The 23,704-nt window shown below is 41.2% G+C and overlaps 2 protein-coding genes across 5 annotated transcripts in view; both read right to left on the bottom strand.

The window, feature by feature from the left end:
- Positions 1 to 593: 593 nt before the first annotated feature.
- Positions 594 to 9,777, bottom strand: LOC123974523 (specifically androgen-regulated gene protein). The gene is made up of 4 exons (XM_046055308.1): positions 9,614 to 9,777; positions 5,060 to 5,254; positions 4,137 to 4,299; positions 594 to 2,812 (listed from the first exon to the last, which is right to left on the bottom strand). The coding sequence occupies exons 2-4, from the start codon at positions 5,201 to 5,203 to the stop codon at positions 1,287 to 1,289; spliced, it is 1,833 nt and encodes a 610-aa protein (XP_045911264.1). The 5' UTR covers positions 5,204 to 5,254; positions 9,614 to 9,777; the 3' UTR covers positions 594 to 1,286.
- A 3,485-nt stretch (positions 9,778 to 13,262) lies between these two features.
- The window catches only part of LOC123975697 (ankyrin repeat and SAM domain-containing protein 1A-like), a 76,779-nt gene continuing 66,337 nt past the window's right edge, over positions 13,263 to 23,704 (bottom strand). For 3 of the 4 annotated variants that reach the window (XM_046057374.1, XM_046057375.1, XM_046057377.1), the window contains 10 exons: positions 22,810 to 22,908; positions 21,897 to 22,043; positions 21,329 to 21,436; positions 20,914 to 21,084; positions 20,662 to 20,799; positions 20,509 to 20,580; positions 20,319 to 20,405; positions 19,728 to 19,865; positions 18,493 to 18,675; positions 15,272 to 16,218 (listed from right to left, as the gene is read on the bottom strand). In XM_046057374.1, the coding sequence (XP_045913330.1) occupies positions 16,102 to 16,218; positions 18,493 to 18,675; positions 19,728 to 19,865; positions 20,319 to 20,405; positions 20,509 to 20,580; positions 20,662 to 20,799; positions 20,914 to 21,084; positions 21,329 to 21,436; positions 21,897 to 22,043; positions 22,810 to 22,908 (1,260 nt within the window). In that variant the 3' untranslated portion in view covers positions 15,272 to 16,101. Of the gene's footprint in view, positions 14,790 to 15,271; positions 16,219 to 18,492; positions 18,676 to 19,727; positions 19,866 to 20,318; positions 20,406 to 20,508; positions 20,581 to 20,661; positions 20,800 to 20,913; positions 21,085 to 21,328; positions 21,437 to 21,896; positions 22,044 to 22,809; positions 22,909 to 23,704 lie in introns of those variants that run through there. The other variant, XM_046057376.1, reaches the window with a different exon arrangement.

The following is a 23,704-nucleotide window of genomic DNA, read 5'->3' as shown; positions in this document are numbered from 1 at the left end:
CTACAGTGTGTCAACCTGGTATTAATTCCAATATAGAGACATATCTTTCAAGTTGAGCTTCATTTTCACAGCAGTGGGTGACCTTAATGGCAAATACAGGAAAGAGAGATCTGATTGTCTCTAAAAGCCTGCAGCACTGATAAAAATGTTTTTCAGACAGACTGTCTGCTCGCAAATGTGCAGCAAAGGTGTTAGATAAAGGCTAAACCAGGAGGCGAGAAAACAGGCTGCACCAGTTCTCTCGTCATCAGCTCGTGATTTGACATGACACATGAGGGCCCAAGTTTCACAAGTCACCAGAGAGTAACACATGACATATTCCAAATGCACACAAAAGAAATGTGTGACTTGTGGGCAATACAGGGACAGTGAGCATATGATCCAGTATTTAAAATAGAGCTTAGTGTTCGATCTGCTTGTGTGCAGCTGACAGACAGACCCACAGTGACACTAAACATAGCTGCTGTGTAAGAAGCTTGTGAGTATTTACATGTTCGTCACTATACAACCGTGCAAACCAAATGTTTTAGATTCTTATCATCAAGTGGGCACTGAATATGTGCTTTGAGTTATAGTAAGGGATGTTCTAGCAATGCAGGAAATTTTTTTATTTATTCATTGAATCAACAGCCTGAAATTATAATGCAGACTTGGCTTTGACAAACTGCGCTGATGCAGCCCAAGTACACAAACATTTGAATATTAGCCAGTGCTTGCTAAAAAAAAAAAAAAACTTCCTTTGGTCAACAAAGCCAGACAAAAAAGTCCAAAGAATTTCAGGAAGTGAAACTATTAACAAAAGTGACCTTTAAAAGTCTCTTAAAAGGAGAACTAAGAGAGGAACCAGCAAACCGATAACTTGTGAAAGCAAACAGTGATTTACAAAACATGTACATCACAAGCAACATTAAAATGGCAAAACAACTCATCATGGCTTCTTAAAAGTAACATAATTTAATTTATAAACACCACAGCGACAGCGAGAGAGTCAGTGAATATCCAAAATGCCTCGATCGTCAGTTTTATGAGAAATAAAACACTGTATATCTGGCTGTTAAATATGAGTAAAAAGGGGATGCAAGTGTGGACATAACATTCAATGTATTAAAGTCAGTCTCTGGTTATAATAGCTTAAAAGATAATGCACACGTGTGGTTAAGCTGCTTCCCAAAATAGTTGGAATGTCTTCGTTAATTATGTATCAATCTCTGGTATGTTCCTTTAAATATAGTATCTGAAGGGAGTCCGTGGCAGTCAGAGGGGTTTTAAGATTTGGTGTCGATGCCTCAGTTCCTGAGCAGCCCCAGCCTCTTCAGGGCCTCGCGACGGTCATCTCCATTCTCTGCACGAGGGCAGATCAGTACACTGATGCCTTGTGATCGAGGCAGCTTCTGAGAGTCTGCTGGGTGCTGGAAAGGAGGCGCGGACCTCCGGGAATCCGACCCTTTGCTGGCGGCACAACTTGCCTGGGAACCCTCTCCCTGAGCGCTTGAAAGCTCTTTCCCACTTCCCAGAGAGGCGGGGCGCGGCCGACTGTTACGCAGATGGCTGGGGCTCTGCTTGCTGCTGACGTCCTGGCTGGCCTCATCGAAGTCCTGACCTGCCATATAGTGGCTTAGACCTAGGCCACAGCGCTCCAGGGTGGCTGACTTGACACCTACAACATTGGGTGGGCTTAGGTTGTTCAAAGGGACAGGAGCGGAGAGAGGAGGTAAATCCCCCGGTGCATTGACTGCGGCCTCTGAAACACCTTTGACAGTAGACAGTTCATTATCTGACAGCAGAGATCCGTTGGAGTCACTGAAAGCATCAGGTACTGGGAGAATATCAGGAAACTCGACTGCAGGAGCTGTAGAAGTACCTGATGGTGAACCAGCTTCAGCAGACTGGACAGGGACAGAGGCAGGAGGTGGGCTTTTGACATGGGTGTAAGATGGTGTTGAAGGTGGTGCATGTGGAGCTGCAGCGCTGATTTGAGGAGGAGGAGGAGCTGCCCATGATGCTCTAGTTTTGGGGGAAAGTTTAGGGCTTACGGCAGAGCCTAAATCTGCTTCATCGCTTTTAAGCAGGCCAAGCTTTCGGAGGGCCTCAATGCGCACCTTCTGGGGGTCTAACAACAGCCGGTCACTGCTAGTGGGCACTGAACGCCCAGAGTTGCCATCAGCCGCTGCTGCCTTGTGTGACTTTAGAACGATGTTGAGAGGAAGCTTGGGCTTAGGGGCCACAGCAGGTGGACTTCTTGGCTCAGTAGCAGGAGGAGGATGTATTTGGGGACCAGAGCTGCTGGCTAAATGACTCACTTCTGGAGGCTTGTTTGGAGGCTCCTGGGTCACAGATGAGCTCAGTGAAATTCTCTTCACAGAGGCTCTCTGGCGTAGCTGCTCCACGTCAACAGTTGCTCCTGACTTGTTATTGGATATTCCTGCAGATGGAGGAAGGTCTCTTGCTTTCTCTGGCTGAGGAGGGGGGGCATCCATGAAGTCTGAGGGTGGAGGGATCAGACCCAGATCTATCTCAGAGGCCTTAGTGGACAGACTGGGGCAAAACCTTTCACTTGAGACAATCTTTAGACTACCAACTCCATCTTTGGATGAACACACCTGCGGCTGATTAGCTGATGGGGGAATTTCCCAACCAGCGACTGATTCAGTGACTGGAGGTTTGGGTTGAGTCATGAGGTTTACCGATGTTTTGAGATCTGTCAGTTTGGCTGCAGAGGCAGTAGAGGACTGTGGTTCTGTGGATTGATTTAGAGCGTGATGCTCAGATATGTATGATTTCTGGTCTGCTCTGGACTTCAAACTGGAAATGTCTAAGAAAGAAAAGCACAATTGCTGCAGTTAGTATTGCTTTTATTATACATACATACATACATACATACATACATAATCTTATAACCATCTGCTGGTCATTCCTTCTCCTTTCATTCATTCCCCTTTTTGCCACCAAAACAGCCCTGACCCTTCAAGGCATGGACACTATGTATGCAATGTGTTTGGACACCTTTCACAACCAGCATCAACTTTTTCACTAATTTGACCTATCAGACCACATGGGCCAGCCTTCGCTCCCCACATTTACATTTACTCATTTGGCAGACACTTTTATCCAAAGCGACTTACATTTGAGGAACAACATATACAGCACAAGATCTACAACTGAAAATACATACTAGTAAGAGCAGCAATAAATGGCCTACTGGTAAGAGCTAATAATAACATATCGTATCAATGGGGTAAATAGCTAGGGAAAGAAGTAGGAGTTAACAAAAAAGTGCAATCAATACAAGATAATTGTAAGGGAATAGAAGAAGAAGAGCTTACGAATTACAAGTTAGAGGTGATATAATAGAAAATGTTCTCGGAAGAGATGAGTTTTCAAGAGCTTTTTGAAGTTAGAGAGGGATGCCCCTGCTCTGATGGCATGTGATAGCTCGTTCCACCATCGTGGTGTCACAGATGAGAACAGCCGGGACTGAGATTGCTTCGTGTGTAGGGATGGCAGAGCTAGGCGGCGTTCGCTGGAGGAGCGCAGTGGCCGAGAAGGAACATAAACATGAATTATGGAGTTTAGGTAGAAGGGTGCTGACCTAGCAGTCAATCTATATGCAAGCATTAGTGACTTGAATTTCATTTGGGAGGCCACGGGTAGCCAGTGGAGGTCACAAACATGAGTCCTTTTGGGCTGATCAAAAACCAGACGCGCTGCTGCGTTCTGAACCATTTGTAGGGGTTTCACCGCACAAGCTGCAAGACCCACTAGGAGGGCATTGCAATAGTCGAGGCATCAATGCATCAATGAGCCTTGGCCGCCCATGACCCTGTTGCCAGCTCACCCCTTTTCCTTCCTTGGACCACTTTTGATAGGTACTGACCATTGCAGAGCGTTTTGGAGATGCGTCTAGCCATCACAGTTTGGCCCTTGTCAAAGTCGTTCAAATCCTTACACTTGCCCATTTTTCCTGCTTCTAACACATCAACTATTATGACACAATGTTCACTCGCTGCCTAATATATCCCACCCACTGACAGGTACCATGATATGAGATAATCAGTATTATTGACTTCCCCTGTCATAAAGTTATGGCTGATTGGTGTACATTTGTACATATAGAATATTTCACAACATGAACATACCATTTACTGTCATCTGACCCATTTTTTCTGCCTGTGACACAGAATCTGGTTCATCATTGGATATGCCACTGTCCTCCTGCACCTCCAGCGCTTCAATCGTTTCCTCCAGATACATGAGACACGCCCTCTCTTCCGCAGATAAGTGCTCCATGCTGTCTTCACTCTGAACACGAAATAAGAGAATGTGAAACATATTAGACACATTATATGTATGTGTGTGTGTGTGTGGTTTCTCAACATTCAGAAATCTCTATCTTCCATTTAACCCACGATCCATTTCAAATGAGAGACTATCCTATAAGTTGTTTAGTGCTCAATTTAGTGCTCTCCTGATGAGAGTACGAACACCTCACACCCATTCTCCATTCACTTCACTGGCTTCCTGTTTCTGCTAGGATTGAATACAAGGTCTCACTTCTCACTCACCAGTGCATCTATGGAAATTTTTTTACCTTGCTTTTATGATCTTACCTGTAGCACTTTGAGGTTTGTCTTAAATGTAAAGTGCATTACAAATAAAATGTATTATTATTATATTATTATGTATACTACTCCAGTCCTGTTATTGGCTATATGTCATTCTATACTGGCCTGTCAGAAGAATTTATTGCAGGTGACTGCAGGTATCTGTGAACAACGTGAAACCTTCTCATTGCAGGTCATCTTTAAAGCAAACTCTCACTCGAACCCTATGGAGGCCTCGCTCTTAACAAACATGAGTGCATTTAACCTCAAACAGATTAACTTCCTCTCATCATCACTCAGCCTGTAAATGTCTGTGCAGACATCATTACAACCTGATGCACACATTTCAGTTCCCCATTCCAATAGAGAACAGGAGCGTCATTAAAAGTAGTGTTTATTCAGATAACAGGCAACAGAGGCAGTTGGACAGGGATGAGGAGGTCTACAGCAGCACTCACATAGCCAGAGTTCATGCTGATTACACTGTCGCAGCTTCCGGCACTGTCTATGTTGCTCAAGGATTCCATGGCAATGCCGCCTGGCCACGTGTCACTCTTCGGCATCGCATAAGGAAGAGGATGAGAGCAGGAATCGGGGTTCATGGTCCTCTTTTGATTGTGTAAACATCACCACAAATCTGTCTGAGGAAGAATCTGAAAAGGTCAACGAGACAATGTCAGAACAAAAAGACCAAAATCGAATCAGATGTGTGGCGCCGCTTTCTCCGCATCACAAAATGTCCATTTAACTTTACACATATTGTCAAATACAAAGACTGATCTCATACAGCCAGTAAATATGAGATGACGCCTTCATTTGAGGCTTAACATTGGTCACAAAATTAGTTTGTAAACATCACAGCAACAACTATTAATGTCATATATTTCCATTAGTGTGATAGATGGATGCCATAAATTACAGTGGATGGCTAAATGATCCTCGTAATGTAATAGCTGTCCTATTTAAGATGTCAAATATTTTGTCAGAGTTCACTGTGATATATGAAACATAAGCACTTATGCTAATTGAGTCATTATATAAATGAATGGGTGAATTAGTAAACATTTTCTATTTACACATTAGACGTGGCTGGGATTAATATGAAGCCCATAGATTATTGGGGCTTTATTATTTTAAAAGGATAGGTTTTTACAATAGTCAGGTGTGGACACTGAAACAGGTTCAGCTTGCCATTGTCATTCGTCCTATTGACAGGATCTGACATTTTATATACAAATAGATTAATCAAGAAAACAAACCGCAGAGTAATCAATAATAAAAAATAATTATATTAGTTGTGGCCCTAAGATATTGTGCTAACAGAATTCAACACATTTCCATTATTACTGACATTCGTTTAATGGTTTATTACATTAAAAACTGTAGCAAGGTCTGCTTTCTAAATGATCCCAGCAACATATATTAGGAGGGGAGGTAAGAGGATATTTTGCATTGTAGTGCTCAGGTTATGCTGTACAAATACCTGAAAATCAAATACTGATGCTTTAAGCGCGTTAATAATTGGTATTCCAGCCATTATGATTCAGCAATCAAGCGAGAAATGCTCATCTTTGTTTGTGAAGACGCATGACATACTTCACATCATGTACACTCTGTGTAAAAACAAATGAAATGCCTTGTTATGTCGAAGCCCTACACTGCTTACTTGTGTTTCCTGCCTTACATCCTGTACATATTACTACTGGCAGGTCGGGCATGAGAAAAGCATGCCAGCCAAAAACCCAAAGTATTATTACTGACTCCTCATCTGCCGAAGGGATAAAAGAAGGCAGTAAATAAATTCATAAGACCACAGAGAAAAGGCTACTTGAAACAAAGTTCTTAGCTCCTTACTTTCCCTTTTAAGTGCTTAAATTGAATGAATTGCTGTCACAAGTGCATTAGCAGGCGATAGAAGCAAATTCCATCAACAATGATAAATGGGTGAAGCATGAAGGGAGAATATTTCATCAACTCTATAGAGAATTTTGGCTAAATAGGTCACACAAATGCAATATACTGCATCCCAAGATGCTTTACAACTGGTTATCTGACTTATTCATCATGTAGCCTCAGCTGCACAATCCAGAAGGTGTGTTTGTGGAAGCAGGGCAAAGCTGCCTTTTTGTTCTCTTATCTGAGAGAATGTTTGATTAAATACATAAGAGCAACGGAATGAAATATTCCCTTTATGAGTCAGTGTCACGGTTTGTCTGCGAATTAGCCTCCAAAGCGACATGAAGCCTTTAAGCCTGACACTGTGTGAAGTCTGTGAGTTATCACAGTAATTATAGGGGCATGAAGTTCCTCCGAGGACGACCCAGTCGCTGGCACTCATTCACCATAAACAATACATCCCTCTGCCAGTACAAGACAGATCAACTTTCAATTATGTGTGATACTAGAAATGTTTCTAGAAAAATGGGAGCAGCTTCGGAGAGGGTTCTTGTAATGGACTGCATGTACATTTCATGACAGCAGCTTAAACAAATTGAAAGATTTATCAGAGGAATTTTAAAACTGCAAGATAATGATGATTAAATAAAATGTCCCTTATTTAGGGCTGTAGTGACCATAGAGGACAGTGAGATCATGTCTTCTGTATTTTATTCTGTGAATATGGGTTTTTTAGCAGAGCCGAGGGGGGAATCACATTCCCACAAAAACAAATGGGGAGCATTTAAAAGGTATATTCAAGTATTCCGTTTATTTCTATGTGACTACTTTTATGCCTAAAAACATCATATTGGATTCAGTATTTCTTCACCAGAATGTTATTCTTCTACATAAAATGTAATGAACAGTTAACTAAATAAATAATATGAATGCTAATGAAAATCTAATAATTGTATTTCTGGATGTTTGAATCATCATATTTTAGACATCAGTATTCTGAAATTGTGGCTTTGGCCTTGGTTTTACTAAACATGTGCTTTCCACTGAGAGGACATAATTTCGTCTTAAACACGGATAAACATTTAACTTTAATTTTGTGATCTAGAGCAGTAGTTCCTAAACGTTTTGGTTCTTGACACCTTAGTTCAGGATTTTTGATGTTGGGCTGTATGAGATACTTTACCATAGTCAGTGTATGACTTGCAGTAGATGGTGGTAAAATGGAGAGATGTCTATTTCCATATGAGCAATTTTCCTACTCAATTTTCGTTTCATTTGTAGGATTTTTAGAGGCCTGAAAAGGTACAAAATATCTTTCGATAACAATTCAACCCCACAAACCTTTCTTAAAACAAGTGAGAATTTCAAACTGTTTCCATGAGAAATCTACTTCAAGGCAGGTTGCAGCACTTGAATGAAGAAAAAGAAAACTTTAGAAGATTTATAAAATGACTGAGAAATATTCTCATTTCATTGGCATATTTTCCCCCATTTGTTTTAAGAAAATAAGAGAAAACTTGATAAGACACAGATAACTAAAATGACTTTGTGACTGCTCAGATGACTTTGTGACTGCTCAGATGACCACTACTCTAAAGTACTGGCAAAGAGCAATGACATTGGGCTTGTTGACATGAAGACATAGCAAGGACAGGGAAAAACCAGATCACCCACATTTGCATGTGTTTTCTAGAAACAAAAGCTGGTTGACTAAGCACACATGGCTTCCTAGTGACAACTCTAACAGCTGCTAATTACTCTCCCTCCCCATTAGCCTATGCAGATCAGCAGAGCAAGGGGGAAAATGTTGAAGTGTTGGCAGACAACACGTCTCAAACTTTAACAGGGCAGAAAACCTGTAGGGCAGCAATGGGAGAGCTCACTACACCCACAGCTGAGTCAGCATTTAATAGCGACAGGAATGTCACTTTGCTTGCTTCCATGTCTTTAAGACAACTCTTAAATTCATCCGAGTGCTCTGATGTGACAGGGCGTTGCACCCGAATTACACCTTAGCAGATAAAAATGCTATAACTATAAAAAGGGAGGATCCAGGTCTTTGATGTATTTAATTTCCTCTCAGTGGAAAGCATATGTTTGTTATAGTGTGTTAGCCCCCCCAAAATAGGAGGGGCTAACATGTGAAGTCGAAAAATGTGAAGTATGTCTTCAAGGGCAGCCAGAGAAATGGTTTAATATGTAACAGTAAACAACACTCCAGCAGGTTGTGCAACTCACAACCTGCTGGAGTGAACAGAACTATTTCATTAATGTTTAGCTTGGCACCTTGTCCCACTAAAATGACTATTATTGACATTTATGTGCAAATATTTGTACTTTCCCTGACTCAACCTCTACTCTCTAAGCCACTAAAATGCAATGATTAAACACTCTTGATCAGTGTGTCATATTTGAAAAGAAATGTGGGCTGAAATGTTAGTAATGCTGATCATATGTGGGAATATTTCTAACACTGGCAGTATTCCACCCATCTTTCCACAGTGGTGGAATGTAAATTTACTCAAGTACTGTACTATTTTCTGCTACTTTATTCTTCTTCTCCACTACCATTCAGGCAAATGTTGTACTTTTTACACCACTATATTAATTTAATACTTTTACTTACTAGTTACTTTGATTAGGCTAATAAAATCATAACATATGAGGTATACTATATTGACCCCAGGGGGAAATTAGCCCCACCTTTAGGAGTTGCAATATTAAAGTAATGAGCACAGTAATGCATCAATAATTTTATAATCTAATAGCAGCACTGTCCCTCCAATTCAACTCTCTTCGACCCAAACTGCTGATAACTGACACAGGACGACGCTATCTGTGCAAATAGGGTCATTCACACTGGTAAAACATCATCAACTGCAGGAAGAAAATCAACTAAAAGCCTAGAAAACTATAACTAGAGGTCATGGTTTGTTCTCAGAAAATAACTTACAAATACATCCGTCTAAACAAGGGTGATTACATGTTCAGGTAAAGCGAATGGGCTTTTAAAATAACGCAACAACTTTGTTCCTCATAACTTGTAACTCCTCTGTGTCCAAAGCAGAAACAAACATCGCACTCACTTCAAACAGAATGATTTCCTGATAACTCACCGTAGATGATAGTCTCGGTAAAAACCGTACAGCTGTGCGTATATTTAGCAATATATACATAAAAAGAGAGCGCTGTTTTCAGGTCAGTCCATCGCGGTGGTGCACCTCTCTCCCCTCCGACACCAGCAGCTGCACTGCTGCTACACTACCAGAAGTCACTGACGGAACAGGTGGGAAATAATTGCAGCCAGGTGAACCGTGTGGCCAACCAGTGAACGCCTGATCAAGACATTTCCAAGGAAGAGCCAATGGAGTCACAGCAGCCAAATGAACGCAACCCATCCATCCATCCATCCATCGTCAACCGCCTATCCTGCGTACAGGGTCGCGGGGTGAACGCAACCCAGATGGAATCAAATAATCTTATTCTCTACAGCAAAAGTAGAGAAATAAAAAATAAGAAATTAAGTCATATGAGTCATAGACTACACCTAATGTGTGTAACTATTTTAAATAATGAGGTTTTTACGTTTGTTTGCATTTTTAAAATATGTATTGACTTATTTATTCAACAAGTGCTAACATCAGCAAGCTAACGTTCACTATGCTACCATGTTGATGTTAAGTTGGTGTATCAGGGTTGCCAACTTTTCAATTTAGTTCGGAGTAACATTCAGTTTTGCTGAGGAAAGTGCAGTTTATGAGCAGGCCTTCTTTGACATTACCCACTGCAGGGATCAGGGTCATCAAGACTTTTGTTCAAAGTTCAGCAGACAATTGTTAAACAGTTATGGATGAAAACCCAAGTCAATAATAGGCCTAATGGTCAATGATGAATAAGTGTGGTTAATAAGTATACTTTCCAACCTCCAGACATCACAGCCTAAATCTGGAGACCAAACCTAACCAGGTATTGGAATGTTCCCCCAGAAAATGTATGTGATTTTAGAGACTGTTTTTATGGATTAATTTTGTTGTTGAAATGCAAGAGCTTTTTGCTTCAACATTGGAGGGGAGACGTATTAATCACGGTGTCCGGGGTTCCTCCCCCAGAAAAGTTTGAGCATTAAACACTCCTGCATTCTGGGGACATTTTCAGCACCATTTTCTGCCTTTTCTGCATCAATTTATGGTAGACATGTCCAGTTATATAAAGAGAAACTTCTTGCAGCAGGTGACCATTCAAATTACAAAAAATTAAAACAATATGCAGTAAAGCTTTCAGGCATTTTGTATTGCTGTCAGATATGTTTCTCCTGTAGATCATCTTTTCTCAGTCAATATCATCCCTGCTGAGTCAACACACATGTAAGCCTGATTTAATCTTCTTCCCGCATCTTTGTTTGGGAAGTGACCTCTTCTCCTATAAACTCCTGGATATTATTAGCTTCTGTGTTTTTGCTCATGTTCCAAATTTTCTGCACATTCAGAATTTATGCCACATAGGTGTTTTCTGACATAGCAAAAAAGTCAGAATATTAAAACATCAGAATTTAATCAGAATTCATAATATTTTTAAATCTACCTACCATATACTGTGCATTAGGCTGCTTTCTCACTGGATGAGACAAGGAGGTACTAAACATTCTAGTCAGTAGATGTCATCATCTGGAAACCATGAATGTATGCACAACATTTTATCCCAATCTATCACCTAGATGTTGCGACTTTATATTCAATAACTGAACACTTTGACCTGGTGGTGATGCTGGAGAAAATATAGAATTTATCCTCTTGACCTATCTACCTAATATCTGTAGCAAATATTTCAATTTGAACCACAAACGTCAACCTCAAATAACTGTTCATAGTTCATAGACTGTAATAGTTCAGTCTGGACGAAAGTGGTCGAGTGATTAACCGCCATAGCCATCCACAGAGAGTATGGCTATAAATCCCTTGTTCTGCCCACAAATAAATAATTTTTAAACTGTGTTTACTTATATCAGCTGTGAGCGGACAAAGGTCACTCAAGTTCAACATCAGTGTTAATGTATAAATATCAGTACCACTTTCTAATAAGGCACCATCAATAAAAGGGTTATAAGTGGGAACATGTCTTTTATTAGGCTAATCAGCAAGAAGTATTAACATATACAATTGCAGTGTTGATGGGTTACTCTTTATTAATAACATTTGTAACTGCAGACTTGTGGGCTTGTTAGAAACTGTAAAACCGATTAATTGATTACATTTATAGCCGCACCATTACCAAATAGAAAGGATAAGCACCACCAAGGAGATTCTTCACAAGCTGTTAACACTAAACTTGTTCTTATTAATGGCTTATAAACAATCTATACAGCTTATAGGTAATAAACTTACTACTTATAAATCCTCTATAAAGTATGCCTTATCAGAAAGGGGTACCATAAAATATCATCCTGTTTTGACTATCCTATAAACAAATACCACATGGCTTGTTTGACTTATTGAGTACAAGATGTACGCCGTGAGGAGATTGTGTCAGTTTGAACGAAATCATCATCACCATCTGATCTGTTGATGTTTTCATGATGGCCAGTGATGTCATGTTACAAAATTCAACTTTTTTTTTTTTTTTTTTTACATATCAGCAGTCACATATTTGCATCAAAGATATGAAACAGCTTTAGTGTAGGTGATTTAAAGGTAATGCCACATGTCATGTTTGTTTTTCCAAAAGAAAAAAAAAGCATAACTTGGCTTAGAAATCAAATAACACAATTATTTACTGTGCCACATAGTTAATCTGTTTTTTTTTTTTCTGAATCCAGCATTAGGACTTACATTCAACCAAAACATAAATGTGGTGTGGTTCTTTAGAATGAGACACTAGGAAAATATGAAAACTCCAACTGGTTGTAGGAGCGGTTATATAAAAAAGGATTTTACCATCTATTTATACATTCACAAGCTCTGGAATTATTTTGAGGCAACTGTTAAATGAGTTACTGTTGACATTTCACAGCAGTTGGCATTTGAATTATAGCTGTAGTAATTTTCTTCTGTTTACTCTTTGCCTTTGTAACAAAGATAAAAAATAATGCCAGTGCACAACCTGGAGCAGGGGCAATTTGGAAAATGTACAATATTTGAATTCAGCTCAGCTAATAAAAGTAAACAAAGACACAAAAACAGAACACAGTGGTTGTTAGCATTTTTTCAAATTAAAGTTTCAAACTTTAATTTTTGCAAAAACACTATTTATTAAAAGCCTTCACAGAGCTACATTTGTGGGCAAGGAAAACCCCTTTGCTCCATGATAGTTAATGATACTGTGTAATGCTGGACAATGACTATAAATGCAAAGAAATATACTGCAGAAACATGTCTGTCCTAAAAAAATGCTTTTGGGAATATCACTGCAGCCTCCTAGTAGCTTGTTGTTCATACTGACAAAAGCTTGTGTGCACTATATTACACCAGCACCGTCTCTGAGCTGTTGCTGTCCATCCTTCAGCAAAGAAAGGTTTATGAAATGGGAATGGAGAGTGGAGACCAAACATTTCATCCTGGCACATCCACTGACCTTGTTCACCCTCTGATAAATAGAGATACTCTAAGGCATCAATACACAGCGTCGCCTTGGGCTGTGAAACAGAATGGCAGGTTGTCAACATATGAAAGAAAGTTCTGTCAAAGTTGGGAAAAAGAATGCATAAAGTTCTTTGGTAAGATTAAAAAGGATCAGTGAATGGACAAATAAAGAGTCAACAGGGACAGCATGTCTAATTGCGCCATTTATTAGTTGTACAATTATGAAAAATAATCATAAAAAAGACTGGAAGCCCAAGATTATTTACAATCTTTTTTTCTGAAGTGAGGTCCTCTTCTGAGTCATTATTTTCTCAGCCTTTTATTTTATTTTTTTTAAATCACAGGGTGTTTATTCACGATATGTTTAACTTTATAAGACATAGTCCTTTTCTCTCTTTTGACAACGTCAAAAATTACATACGTACATACATACATATACATATATATATAGAGATATATATAAAAGCAAAAATCATTCAAGTATCAAAATACAGACAGCTAGATTCATGTACAATATCATTCTCATCATTGTCATCAGATTAGTCCCAAAATATCTCTCCTGATCCATAGCAATGTGCAAAAGCAGAACGGGACCGGGCTGATGGCTGAAGGTGCCGACGCCAGCGAGCTGAAGACAGTGTACCATAGAGTTATCGTACTGGCCTGACAACGTACCACATATACAACAGTTAAACCAAAACAACCTGACTATGTACTCATATACACATTGGCTGACCGAGCAGTACCATTAACAGTCAACATACTGGGAGTTAGCTAAGAGAAACATGCTGTGCCCTGTTGTTCTGTTTTCCAGTTGAATTTTAAATACATACCAGCCTGCATGGCAGGTTTGGTGAATAATCTTGTCTTGATTAACTGAACAAAGGAACAGGGAGGGAGCAAGAGAGAGAGAGAACTGCAGTGAACCACACCTGATCCAGTTCCAGCATTAGGACATGTAACTGTTCTACAATTAAAACAGACAACATAAAAGAGAGAAAACTTTCAGATAAGAGCCACCCCATCTTATATTATTCTTATAAAACAGTCTTTGTAGTGTCAGTTCTGCCCTTTGAGTTTGGTTCCTCCCGTGCAAGATTACATTGTATATCACAGTTATATATGTATGCTGTAGATGAGAAGCTAAAATGTGTGGATACAGGACGAAAAATCCAGTAAGGGATGTGTACCTACAGTGTGAGGGTCTCTGCCTGATGTACCTTTGTATTACAACAACAAAAAAAACCCCCAATAAAGTTCCTTATCTTAGCCACTTCCCCTTTAACTACAAGTTCTGCATGGAAACATTGCAGGTACATTCCCTGAAAGAGTAAACACTAACTCTCTGTGAGGGAGGCCTGATAGGTGTCAGCAGGCAACAATTCATTCCACAGGAAACCCATAAAGCATATTAAATACATCTGACTGGCACAACCATCACTTTCTGAAGGACAGGAAGCTAAATGGAGGCGGGTGTGTGCATGTGGAGTGATGAAGTCGGTGAGGTCAGAACTGGTGGGCCTTGCAGTGCTCAAAGCTTTGCGTCCGTTTGTCTCCAGGCCCGTGTGTTACTGTGGTGAGCACGATCCAAAACTGGTGGCGCGATCTCCCGCATGGGAAGTGGGTCACTTTTCTTACAAAAATATCTCACCCCACCATGCAACAGGGCTCATTTCTGTCCTTTCTTACAGGCTGGGGAGTGGCCACCATTGTTCAGCTATAGGGAAGGGACATAGACACACGCACACAAAGCAGTGAGGTTAAAATAAAGTTGAAAAAAATGACACGGTACTAATGGGCACAAACAGCAAGATGGTGACAGATAACCCTCCCTTTACAATGATTAACTCTTTTTACCAGCAGCCGTGAAATATTAACCTGGTGTGATTGGCAAAACGAAAGGCAATGCTGACAGGATGAACATAGAAGGCATTTGTTGTGAAAAAAAGAAGAAAAAAAGACAGGACAGAGGAAGTTGCACTTTTTCTTACACACTTGGGGATTTGGTAAAAGTGCTTAGTTACAGTTAGTTCACTCCAGAGGAAGCATCAGGTTTATATCTGGGAGCTCAGATTGATAAACAGAGGAGGGTATGCCAGTCCTAAGAAGGTTTGGACTTTCTATTTTCTGGAGCAGCAAGGACCACTTACATGCGGGTCCAGATCAGCCTCTATGCCCTATTCTGTTCCCCCCCTTTTTCCCCTCTAGAAACCCCCCCAAAATGCTTACTAATTAGCTCCGTAAGGACTTTATCACAGTGCTAGGATCTTAGCCTCCTTTGGCTTTGAGCAGGCTGCTGACAGTGAAAAATATCCCCCTGTGTAACCTCAGTTAACACCACGACCTCTGAATCCCACTGAACAGAAACAGTCCGCTAAAGTCCACCTGACGCATAGAATTACAGAACCAGTGTCTCAGTTTCCTCAGGAAACATGTCCATCCAGGTACAGGATGTGAGCAGTGGGTCATTCTTGGCTGCGGTAAATCAGATTTTCTCAGCAATCAAGGGAGAAGTCAGGAGTTGAAAGATCAGAGTGAAAAGCCTCAGAGTGGCCGTCGCCTAATGGAGCAGGAAAAGCATCAAGAAAAAAAAAAAAGAGCTTATCACCAAGAGTCAATAGTGGGACGTTGACGAGAGGGAAAAAAGGAAGCATTGTACACAGAGTTAAGGAAGCATACAGGGTAAACAGAGAGGAGAAAAACAGAAAAGGTGAGAGGCAGGCTGGGAGTGATGCCAGCTAGAAGATAGCTGATAAAGTGGAAGGGTTGCACTACTAAGCAATAACTAGTGTAGGAGTAGTGGTGGTTTAGCATAAGAGAGAAATAAAAGTATTGTTTAACTGCCGCAGGTTGTGTTGTTTTCAGATGGAGACACAAGTGATGGCTGAGGGGAGACCGGAGAGGGCAGGGGCCTAGCCCAGAGAGAGGGACAGAGGCAGAGTCACAGTGAAAGGCACACAGAAGGGGGGAAAGGAAGAGGGGTGAGACCGGACCCAGAGGTCAGAGGTCAGGAGGAAGAGGGGTTCCACTCAGAAAATGGTGGTCTCGTACTTAGTACTGATAGTGCGCTTGGATTCCTTGGGGTCCCCGAGCCACATGGCACTGCCCTGGGACTGAGAATCCCCCTCCTGCTCCACTGTGTCCCCCTGTAAACACAGACAGAGGGCATCAAACTTGTGGCCCCTCGACAGCAGCGCATCTTAGACAAGTAACTTGTTTAAAATCAGTCAGTGACATTTGGGACTGAATCAAAGAGGGAAAGGACCCTCACAATCAAGTCCAGTGACTGTTTTCATGCATATGAATATTATATAATGCATACATCCTATTGCCAACAGGCCTCAATGTCTTGTGTTGACATTTACCTCAAATTTTAAAGTTGTGTTTGTGAATAAGAATGAATGGAGTAACATCCCAACCATAGCAAAGCAAAACAATTCATTTTAACTATTACATTAGGTGTTTATTGACAACATTTGTCAACAAAGATAACTCTTCCTGTGGTCACCCATAAGTATAGGCTGGTGTAACAGCTAATGAATGACAATATAGTAAAACATAGTTATTATAATATAAAATATGTCCTCACAGGAGAAGTTATAATTGTTTATGAATAAATTCATGAACACTTAAATGTCTACATTAGTGTGTTATAAACCATTTATTTAAATTATATAAACTGCTTATAAATGTGTACTTTTTTTGCAAAGTAGTGTACTTCACTAACAATACGTTTAGGACATTGTACTCAATCTACAGCTACACCATTAAGACCCAACCACTGAATGAGCTTCTCTGTGAATGTTAACATTGCTTGCGTTGTGTGTTTCTGCCAAACTGTCACTAGAGGGCAGCTGAGTTAAAAGTAATTTTCAAAGCATTCATCAGTCCACATGTGGCTAAGTGTAGGAAAGTAATAACAATATATATTCACAAAGACAAAATGGGTTAAACACAAATGGAGAATTATGTTCTTTTATGGTAGGGGGGGGGGGATAGGAAGGCAGAAAAAAGAAGCAAAGTGTGAGAGCACCGAGATGGGACAGGATGAGACGAGGGTGTGAAGGCAGCACCTGGGCAGCAGGGCTGGTAGAGTGCAGCGGTAGGAAGGAGGGACGGTGGGTGGTGCAGGTGTAACAGTAACAGCAACGACTGTCGAGAGGAGGAGAGTCCTGGGAGAGATAAACACCGCCAGGAGGAGAGAGGAGAGGAAGAAGAAGAAGAAGAAGAAGAAGAAGAAGAAGGGAAATAACACAAGAGAAACAGACAGGAGGAAGGAATGAGAGAGAAAAAAGAGAGAGAGAAATTGACACAGATTTGCATAGCATGAGACATGAGGGGTCTGAAATAGCCAACACAAGTCAGACTGGGGTTGTACTGGGCAGCTTACGGGTGTGGGCGCATGAGGCAGGTCATTTCTGGAAAAGTGCATTTGATTCAATAAAGGTATAAAATGTATATAGCAAAAATACAAAGGTGAGGCAAACACAAGAGGAGTGACAGTAAACATCACATTGTTACATGACTCTGTTCAGTTCATTAAACTTCAGCCGGAGATGTGTGTATGAGTGGTCCCCAAGGTCTAGTTACCTCATTTATATTCAGCACAAGCTCACTTCTTAATGGTTTAATGCTAATGGCCAGACAAACGGCAGCACAGTGTAATCATAATGATGTGAAAAGCTGTAGACTGATACAAATGTTCTAAGACTTGTCTAATGTGTTTTGTGGATTTGATTTGAAAAGGCTAGAATTATGTTTCCCTAAAAACATTAGTTGTTACATCAGGTACATAGAGTAGAGATTTCTGGCAACGCTTCACCTTCTTCCAAGGTGCATGAGGAAGGGGGAGAAGGGAAGGAAGTCGTTAAAGATGTTAAAACAACACTTCATTTCTGACACTGTGGCCCCACCCTCAGACAAAAGTAATTTATAAACTGGTACCATTAAAAGCTGCCAGATTAGCCATTAGCAGCTCCTGTTTGCAATATACCTGTGATAATCAAGAGTGATAATGACGTCCCCAGGAAGTGTAAGTCCATCTCAATCTAAAAATAGGTCTATCATGTCTGTGTGTTCAGATTTGACTGAGTTATGACTGAGAAGAGAGAGTCCAAATTTTGATGCAAATTGCAATTGGGCGCTCATTTGGTTTTAAAGTACTTTAACTGCCTCCATGGGCTGTGCGTCACATCCACTGCTGCTGCTCCAACTGCTGGATGTGTCGATCAGCAGGCCAACCACAATAACTAAATTTCTATTGTTTTTACATAAATTACAGAACACTGTACCTTTCACCTCACACAGTCCCGGGGCTGCAGTAGCAGAAGTAGTGTTTGTGCTGGTATTAAAATACTGCCACTATACCCTTCCATGTCTGTACATTGTGTCTTGTTTGACATGTTTGATGTCCAACTCACCCCTGACTTCCTTACACTGCCTCGTGGTTTGGGTACAGGTCGACTTGACTTGGTCTCAACAACCTCTGCACCGGATCCCACTGGGAGGTTCTGGTGCTGTTTGGTCCTCTGGGCCTGGAGAGCCAGCTGGTAGGCTACCTCAAACGCCTGGCCAAGTGTCAGTATAATCTCATAGGTCAGGTTCTATACAGAAAGGGAGAAATTTTTAAATATTTTCCCAGCCTCCCAGCACAGAGAACACCACAATCCGCAGCTTACAGTGAGACAGCAAAACGTCTAAGACTTCATCAAAACAAAATTGCATAACAAGGAGAAGTGCCTGAACTGGATACCTCCGCTGTAGCTTAGTATTAAAGCTGCTACTGCTCTCTATTGTTATATCCTGAGAGCTTCCAGATATGAACAAGCACCTCAGACTAAAGACAGAGGATTCCAACTTCACACTACATGCCTGGGGAAGAAAAAGCAATCATATGGTAGAATCTGACACAGGGCACTGAAATCATCTGCATATCCTTTGATGAAAAATCTACCCTGAGACGACTACGTCTCTCGTTTACTCAATGCCCTGGTGTGCCTGTTGCCTGACGTGATCTGCTCTGTGTTCCCTCTCTGTGTGACAAGGGTGGTGTCTGGCGGAGGCTGATAGCAGCAGCATGATCAATACATTTTAAAATAACTGATCTAATGGCTGCTGTGGCCTTTGACGGTTATCAAGCTTCTTTAGCACTGCGAGGGGAAGCCCCTTGTTTCAGCCCCACAGAGGACATCACAGAGCTCAGAGAACCCGCAGAGGAAACTGAGCATTGTTAGGCTGACTTTACTCTGGAATGACCCTGGCTGCATTATGAGGCAGATAGCAGGATAATCATCATATCTCATGGGCACAGAGTAGGTAATGGAGGGCTAGTTATCATCGCCAGAGTAGCACTGTGTCTACAAGGAGGCAATCAACTCCAACTGAAGCGTGACACCTTGTGGAGATAGGCCAGTCTGGAGATAACAATATTGACCGGGGACAGCTGTCACATCTCCTCATCCTAAGTGCGGGGAGGTGATGTTGGAGGAATTCAAATTTACCAGAGAGGAACATTTTCAACACTCACCAGAAATTCTCCTTTTAGTATTTTCACCTCATGTGCATAAAAAAACCAGCCGACATAATTCACCTTCAAGACAGATAGACCAGTGTGTTTTCTTGCCCCAGGGGGACGAGACTGCCAGGGCGTCCTTACCACGTCTACTGTGCTGAACACGTGGCAGTAGTGGTGGCTGGTCTGCAGGTCCTTGGTGATGTAGGCAAATGTGCACAAGTCCTCTGGGTCCTGGGCTGCACACGAAATATTTCGGATCTCATGCTCTGCGATGATGTTCTGCAACGAGTAGAAAGTAGATGTTATTATCACAACACAAACAAAATATGTCACACAGAACTTCAATGCTATAAGTGGTGCATTTTGTGTATCACAAATTATGATTTAAAATACGACAAGCAACAGTCAGTAAAGAAGAGGCACTGAGGCACAAATAATGTTTCACAGCCATCACAGTGAAGTGTAGCCATACAAAGAAATACAGTTTTATTAATGTCAAATAAATGTCAATATGAGCAAACTTACTCCCCCGTCAGGATATGCAAACATGAACAAATCTGACATGGCATGACATTTACAATCACAGAAAAGAAGCTTGATCTAAATAAATACCACAAAAGAAAACACTTGCACTGGGTTCACTTTGATTGAACATTATGACTCGAAAAACATGCAAGGTTAAAAAGTAAACATCGACACCGAGCAGGGCAGCGTGCGCGTGTAGTAGCTAACCTTATTGGCTGCATCAATGAACTTCACACCCTTGTAGGTGATCGAGAGGACGATGGAAGGGACTTTTCTCATTTGTTCTGTTGACCTCTGGAGGAAAGAGGGACACGAAAGAAAGGACGTTAAGGTGATTATCCATCGCTTATATAATTGTGTTGGTGTCCTGAGATTGGATAAGAAAATTGTAGCATACCCGCATTTTGGCACAGGCGTCCTGCGTTGACTCAGTACCCCGTAGATCCTTAATAAGCATGGAACCGAGATACTACAAAGCAATAAGAGAGATATTGGTGTGTATGTTCAATGAAAACTGCATCGTGGAAGAAGGAGTAAGGCGGAAACGTACATTGGCTTCGTAGGCGCAGGATTCAAAGATGAGTTTCTCAGGTTGGTGATGCCAGTTCTGGACTGGGGCGTATGGTGCTGCCAGACTAGGCGGCCGCAGGGTCAGACGGGGCTCTCGATGCCGTTCTTCATACCGTTCCTGAAAGAAAGAGATTATGATAAGACTAGAACAGGGCCGCTATAATCACTACAGCACATACTGAAGGATACAATGTACTGATGAAATGAGGGACAGAGATAAATCTAAACATACATGTGATTTGTGTCGTTCACTACGATATCTTTGGGTAACGTCATAATCAGCATCTGGCACTTTTTTCCTCCCCGGCTCTCCCACTGGCAGCAGAGGGTCCATTGAGCGTCCCGTGTAGGATTCTATCTGACTGAGGGGAGACGAGGTCTGGGATCCTGGCAGGTCTTGGCACTGGAAAAACAGAGTCATACGTGGTTAATTGTCCCATGAAGTACGTTACAGTGCTTGACCCATCACAAAAAACCCTGCAAAATGTGAATGACTGAAACTAACAGAGCCAAGCTTGAAAGGAAGGAAAACCATCAAACTATTATGTATCCATTCTTACCACACGTGTCATATTAAAGTGTAGGAAAAGAGAAATGCAGATACACTTGAAAGTTGTAAAACAGTGTAGGAGTCTGTGGGTCCTCACCCTGATCTGAGACAAACGAGGAGGCTTGACTGGAGGTTCCTCATAGGGCCTCTCCGCTAAGGAAGCAATGATGCGTTTCCTGTGTCCAAGTAGGGAGATCTTTAGCACCTGGAGGAAAGAGGGAATTATGTAGTAAACATGTAGGGCAGCATTGAGGAAGCAGAAGCGCTGGAACGTTGGAAGCCAAGAAACATTAGATGCTGCTAATTAACTTGCCATAAAAAACTTTCCTTTAAGTCCTCAAGCCTTAAATGAGACCCTAAATGCCTAAATAATTCTCAATAAAGCCTTTGTTTTGCCATTTTGATTTTTTTTCTTTTAACGTCCTCTTAAACCGTCACTACCTTAAATATAACAGGTTTGTATGAAGCTTCAGAAACAGCCTCCCCAATATTCAACATCAAAGTTCTATGTATTCACCTTCAAAGTTTGAGTTCCCTACCTCCCCAAATCGACGCTGGAGTAAACTGTCAAACGTGTCCCTTATCCTGAATTTTCTGTAACACCATATAAAACTAATTTCACCCTCTGATACTCCTCCTAGTCCATGTACGTCACTGTGACTCACATTGACAATCTCCAGTTCCCACAGGTTTTTGACACAGTCCAGAGAGCGGTAGCCGCTGGCCAGGAAGTTGTGCAAGTACTCTTGTAGGCCCAGATTCTCCAGCCAAGAGGACAGGGAGCTGCTGCCGTCACAGCCCAGCGCTTTCACCTGTAGATTTATAAGACTTAATCATTCACTGGTGCTCTGAGGGACAACGTCTGAGCCTATATGCTTTTTTTTTTTTTACCAATTTACCTGTCTGACTTTTTAAAGGAAGTTGCTACAATTAAAAATGATAAGTAAAATCTTGCAGTCAAAAAGTACATGGATATTACTTTTATCTTACTATTATCTCACAACCACCCCCCCGACAAGATAAATCTGTGGGGGGTGGGGGGTTGTGAGATAATTAATGAGAGGAAATTACAAAAATATTCATTATTCATTCTGTGGACGTTTATCTTCTATGAAATATTGGGTAATCTTAGTTTCTTGGGCCCCAAAGAACATAAAAAGTTATTTAAATGAAACCTTCTGACAAGTTTAGAGGGGAAATCACTTTTTCACAAGTTCACAAGCAAAAGAGGTTAGAGACTATTGGTTAAATCTTTTAACAATGAATTGTATTTCATAAGCTTATCGTATATATTTTTCATGTTAGATCGTAATCTGAAAAGTAACTATTTTTTTTGATAAATGTAGTGGAGTAACAAGTACAATATAAAGTAGCGTAAAACACAAGTTAAGCACAAGTACCTCAAAATTGTACTTAAGTACATTGAATGGGTATATGTACTTAATGACTTTCCATCACTGCATTACTGCCTTGGTATTAAGGGGAGATAAGCACCTTGTGATCTAACATCACATGCAATGCAAGACATTGAATACTACGCTGTGATGAGTACTGAAGTAGTAATTGATGTTTTTTCACCTTGGGTAACGAACGTGCTGCATGCAAAATCTTCTTTCTGTGACTTGGGTCTGTGATCCCAATCTCTCTCAGGTCCTGGTCCTCCATTACATTGCTCCCCTATAGAAGAAATGACAAAAACAAAACAGGATATGAGAATTTCTAAATGCCCGTCATCGGCAACAATACTCACCTAAATACAGTCCCTGCAAAAGAACACAAATCAAGTGATGGATTTCAGGCGGTCCCTCTGGTTTGAATAAATTATACTTTATAAACACTAAAACACAAGCTGACTGGTTCCAACTAGTTTAGACAAATCCTCCCCGAGAAGAGCCTATGCTAGAGGGTAATCATTGACCACATGCAATGAAAGAAAAAAAATTAGGTCAATTACTCCTAAATGAGACTCCTCACTGGGACCCTAGGTAATGACTGTAGTAAGGGGGCATCAATAACTCCTCAAATGAGATGTAAGTGTGTAGTGCAGGGGACTGACAGGGATGTGTGGGAATGATGATCAAAACGTGTCTTTACACAGTACCACCTTTGGGACGGGGTGGCAGGTAATTGATTATAGAGAAGGAGTGATAAATCAATGTCAGAAGTGCACAGTGGTCAGCAATATGAGATGGAGGGGTAGAAAACTAGTGCATCAATAGTAGATAAGACTATAACTGATGGCTGCCGGGTGGGGTGTCAAAACACCCTGAGGTGCAAAAGGAAAGCTGTTAGTTTCCTTTTGGGGGGGGGAAAAGAGAGAGAGAGAGAGAGAGAGAGAGAGAGAGAGAGAGAGAGAGAGAGAGAGAGAGAGAGAGAGAGAGAGAGAGAGAGAGAGATGCATGCAGCAAAGGGCTGATGGTGAAATCAAACCTGGGTCTCCGCCTTGTACGTGGTGCGTGCTTTACCAGGTGAG

Source organism: Micropterus dolomieu, linkage group LG08 (genome assembly GCF_021292245.1).
Source record: "Micropterus dolomieu isolate WLL.071019.BEF.003 ecotype Adirondacks linkage group LG08, ASM2129224v1, whole genome shotgun sequence".
In the NCBI taxonomy this organism is placed as follows: domain Eukaryota; kingdom Metazoa; phylum Chordata; class Actinopteri; order Centrarchiformes; family Centrarchidae; genus Micropterus; species Micropterus dolomieu.
The sequence above is the reverse complement of the archived record's forward strand: the minus strand, read 5'-3'. Positions and strand labels throughout refer to the sequence as shown.

Bases quoted from the DNA above. Each gene is read 5' to 3' on its own strand.
- LOC123974523 (XM_046055308.1), bottom strand. From the start codon at position 5,203: ATGAACCCCGATTCCTGCTCTCATCCTCTTCCTTATGCGATGCCGAAG. The intron at 4,300-5,059 runs GTGAGTGCTGCT...TTTCGTGTTCAG, and splicing joins TCAGCATGAACTCTGGCTAT to AGTGAAGACAGCATGGAGCA. The intron at 2,813-4,136 runs GTATGTTCATGT...TTTCTTTCTTAG, and splicing joins GGGTCAGATGACAGTAAATG to ACATTTCCAGTTTGAAGTCC.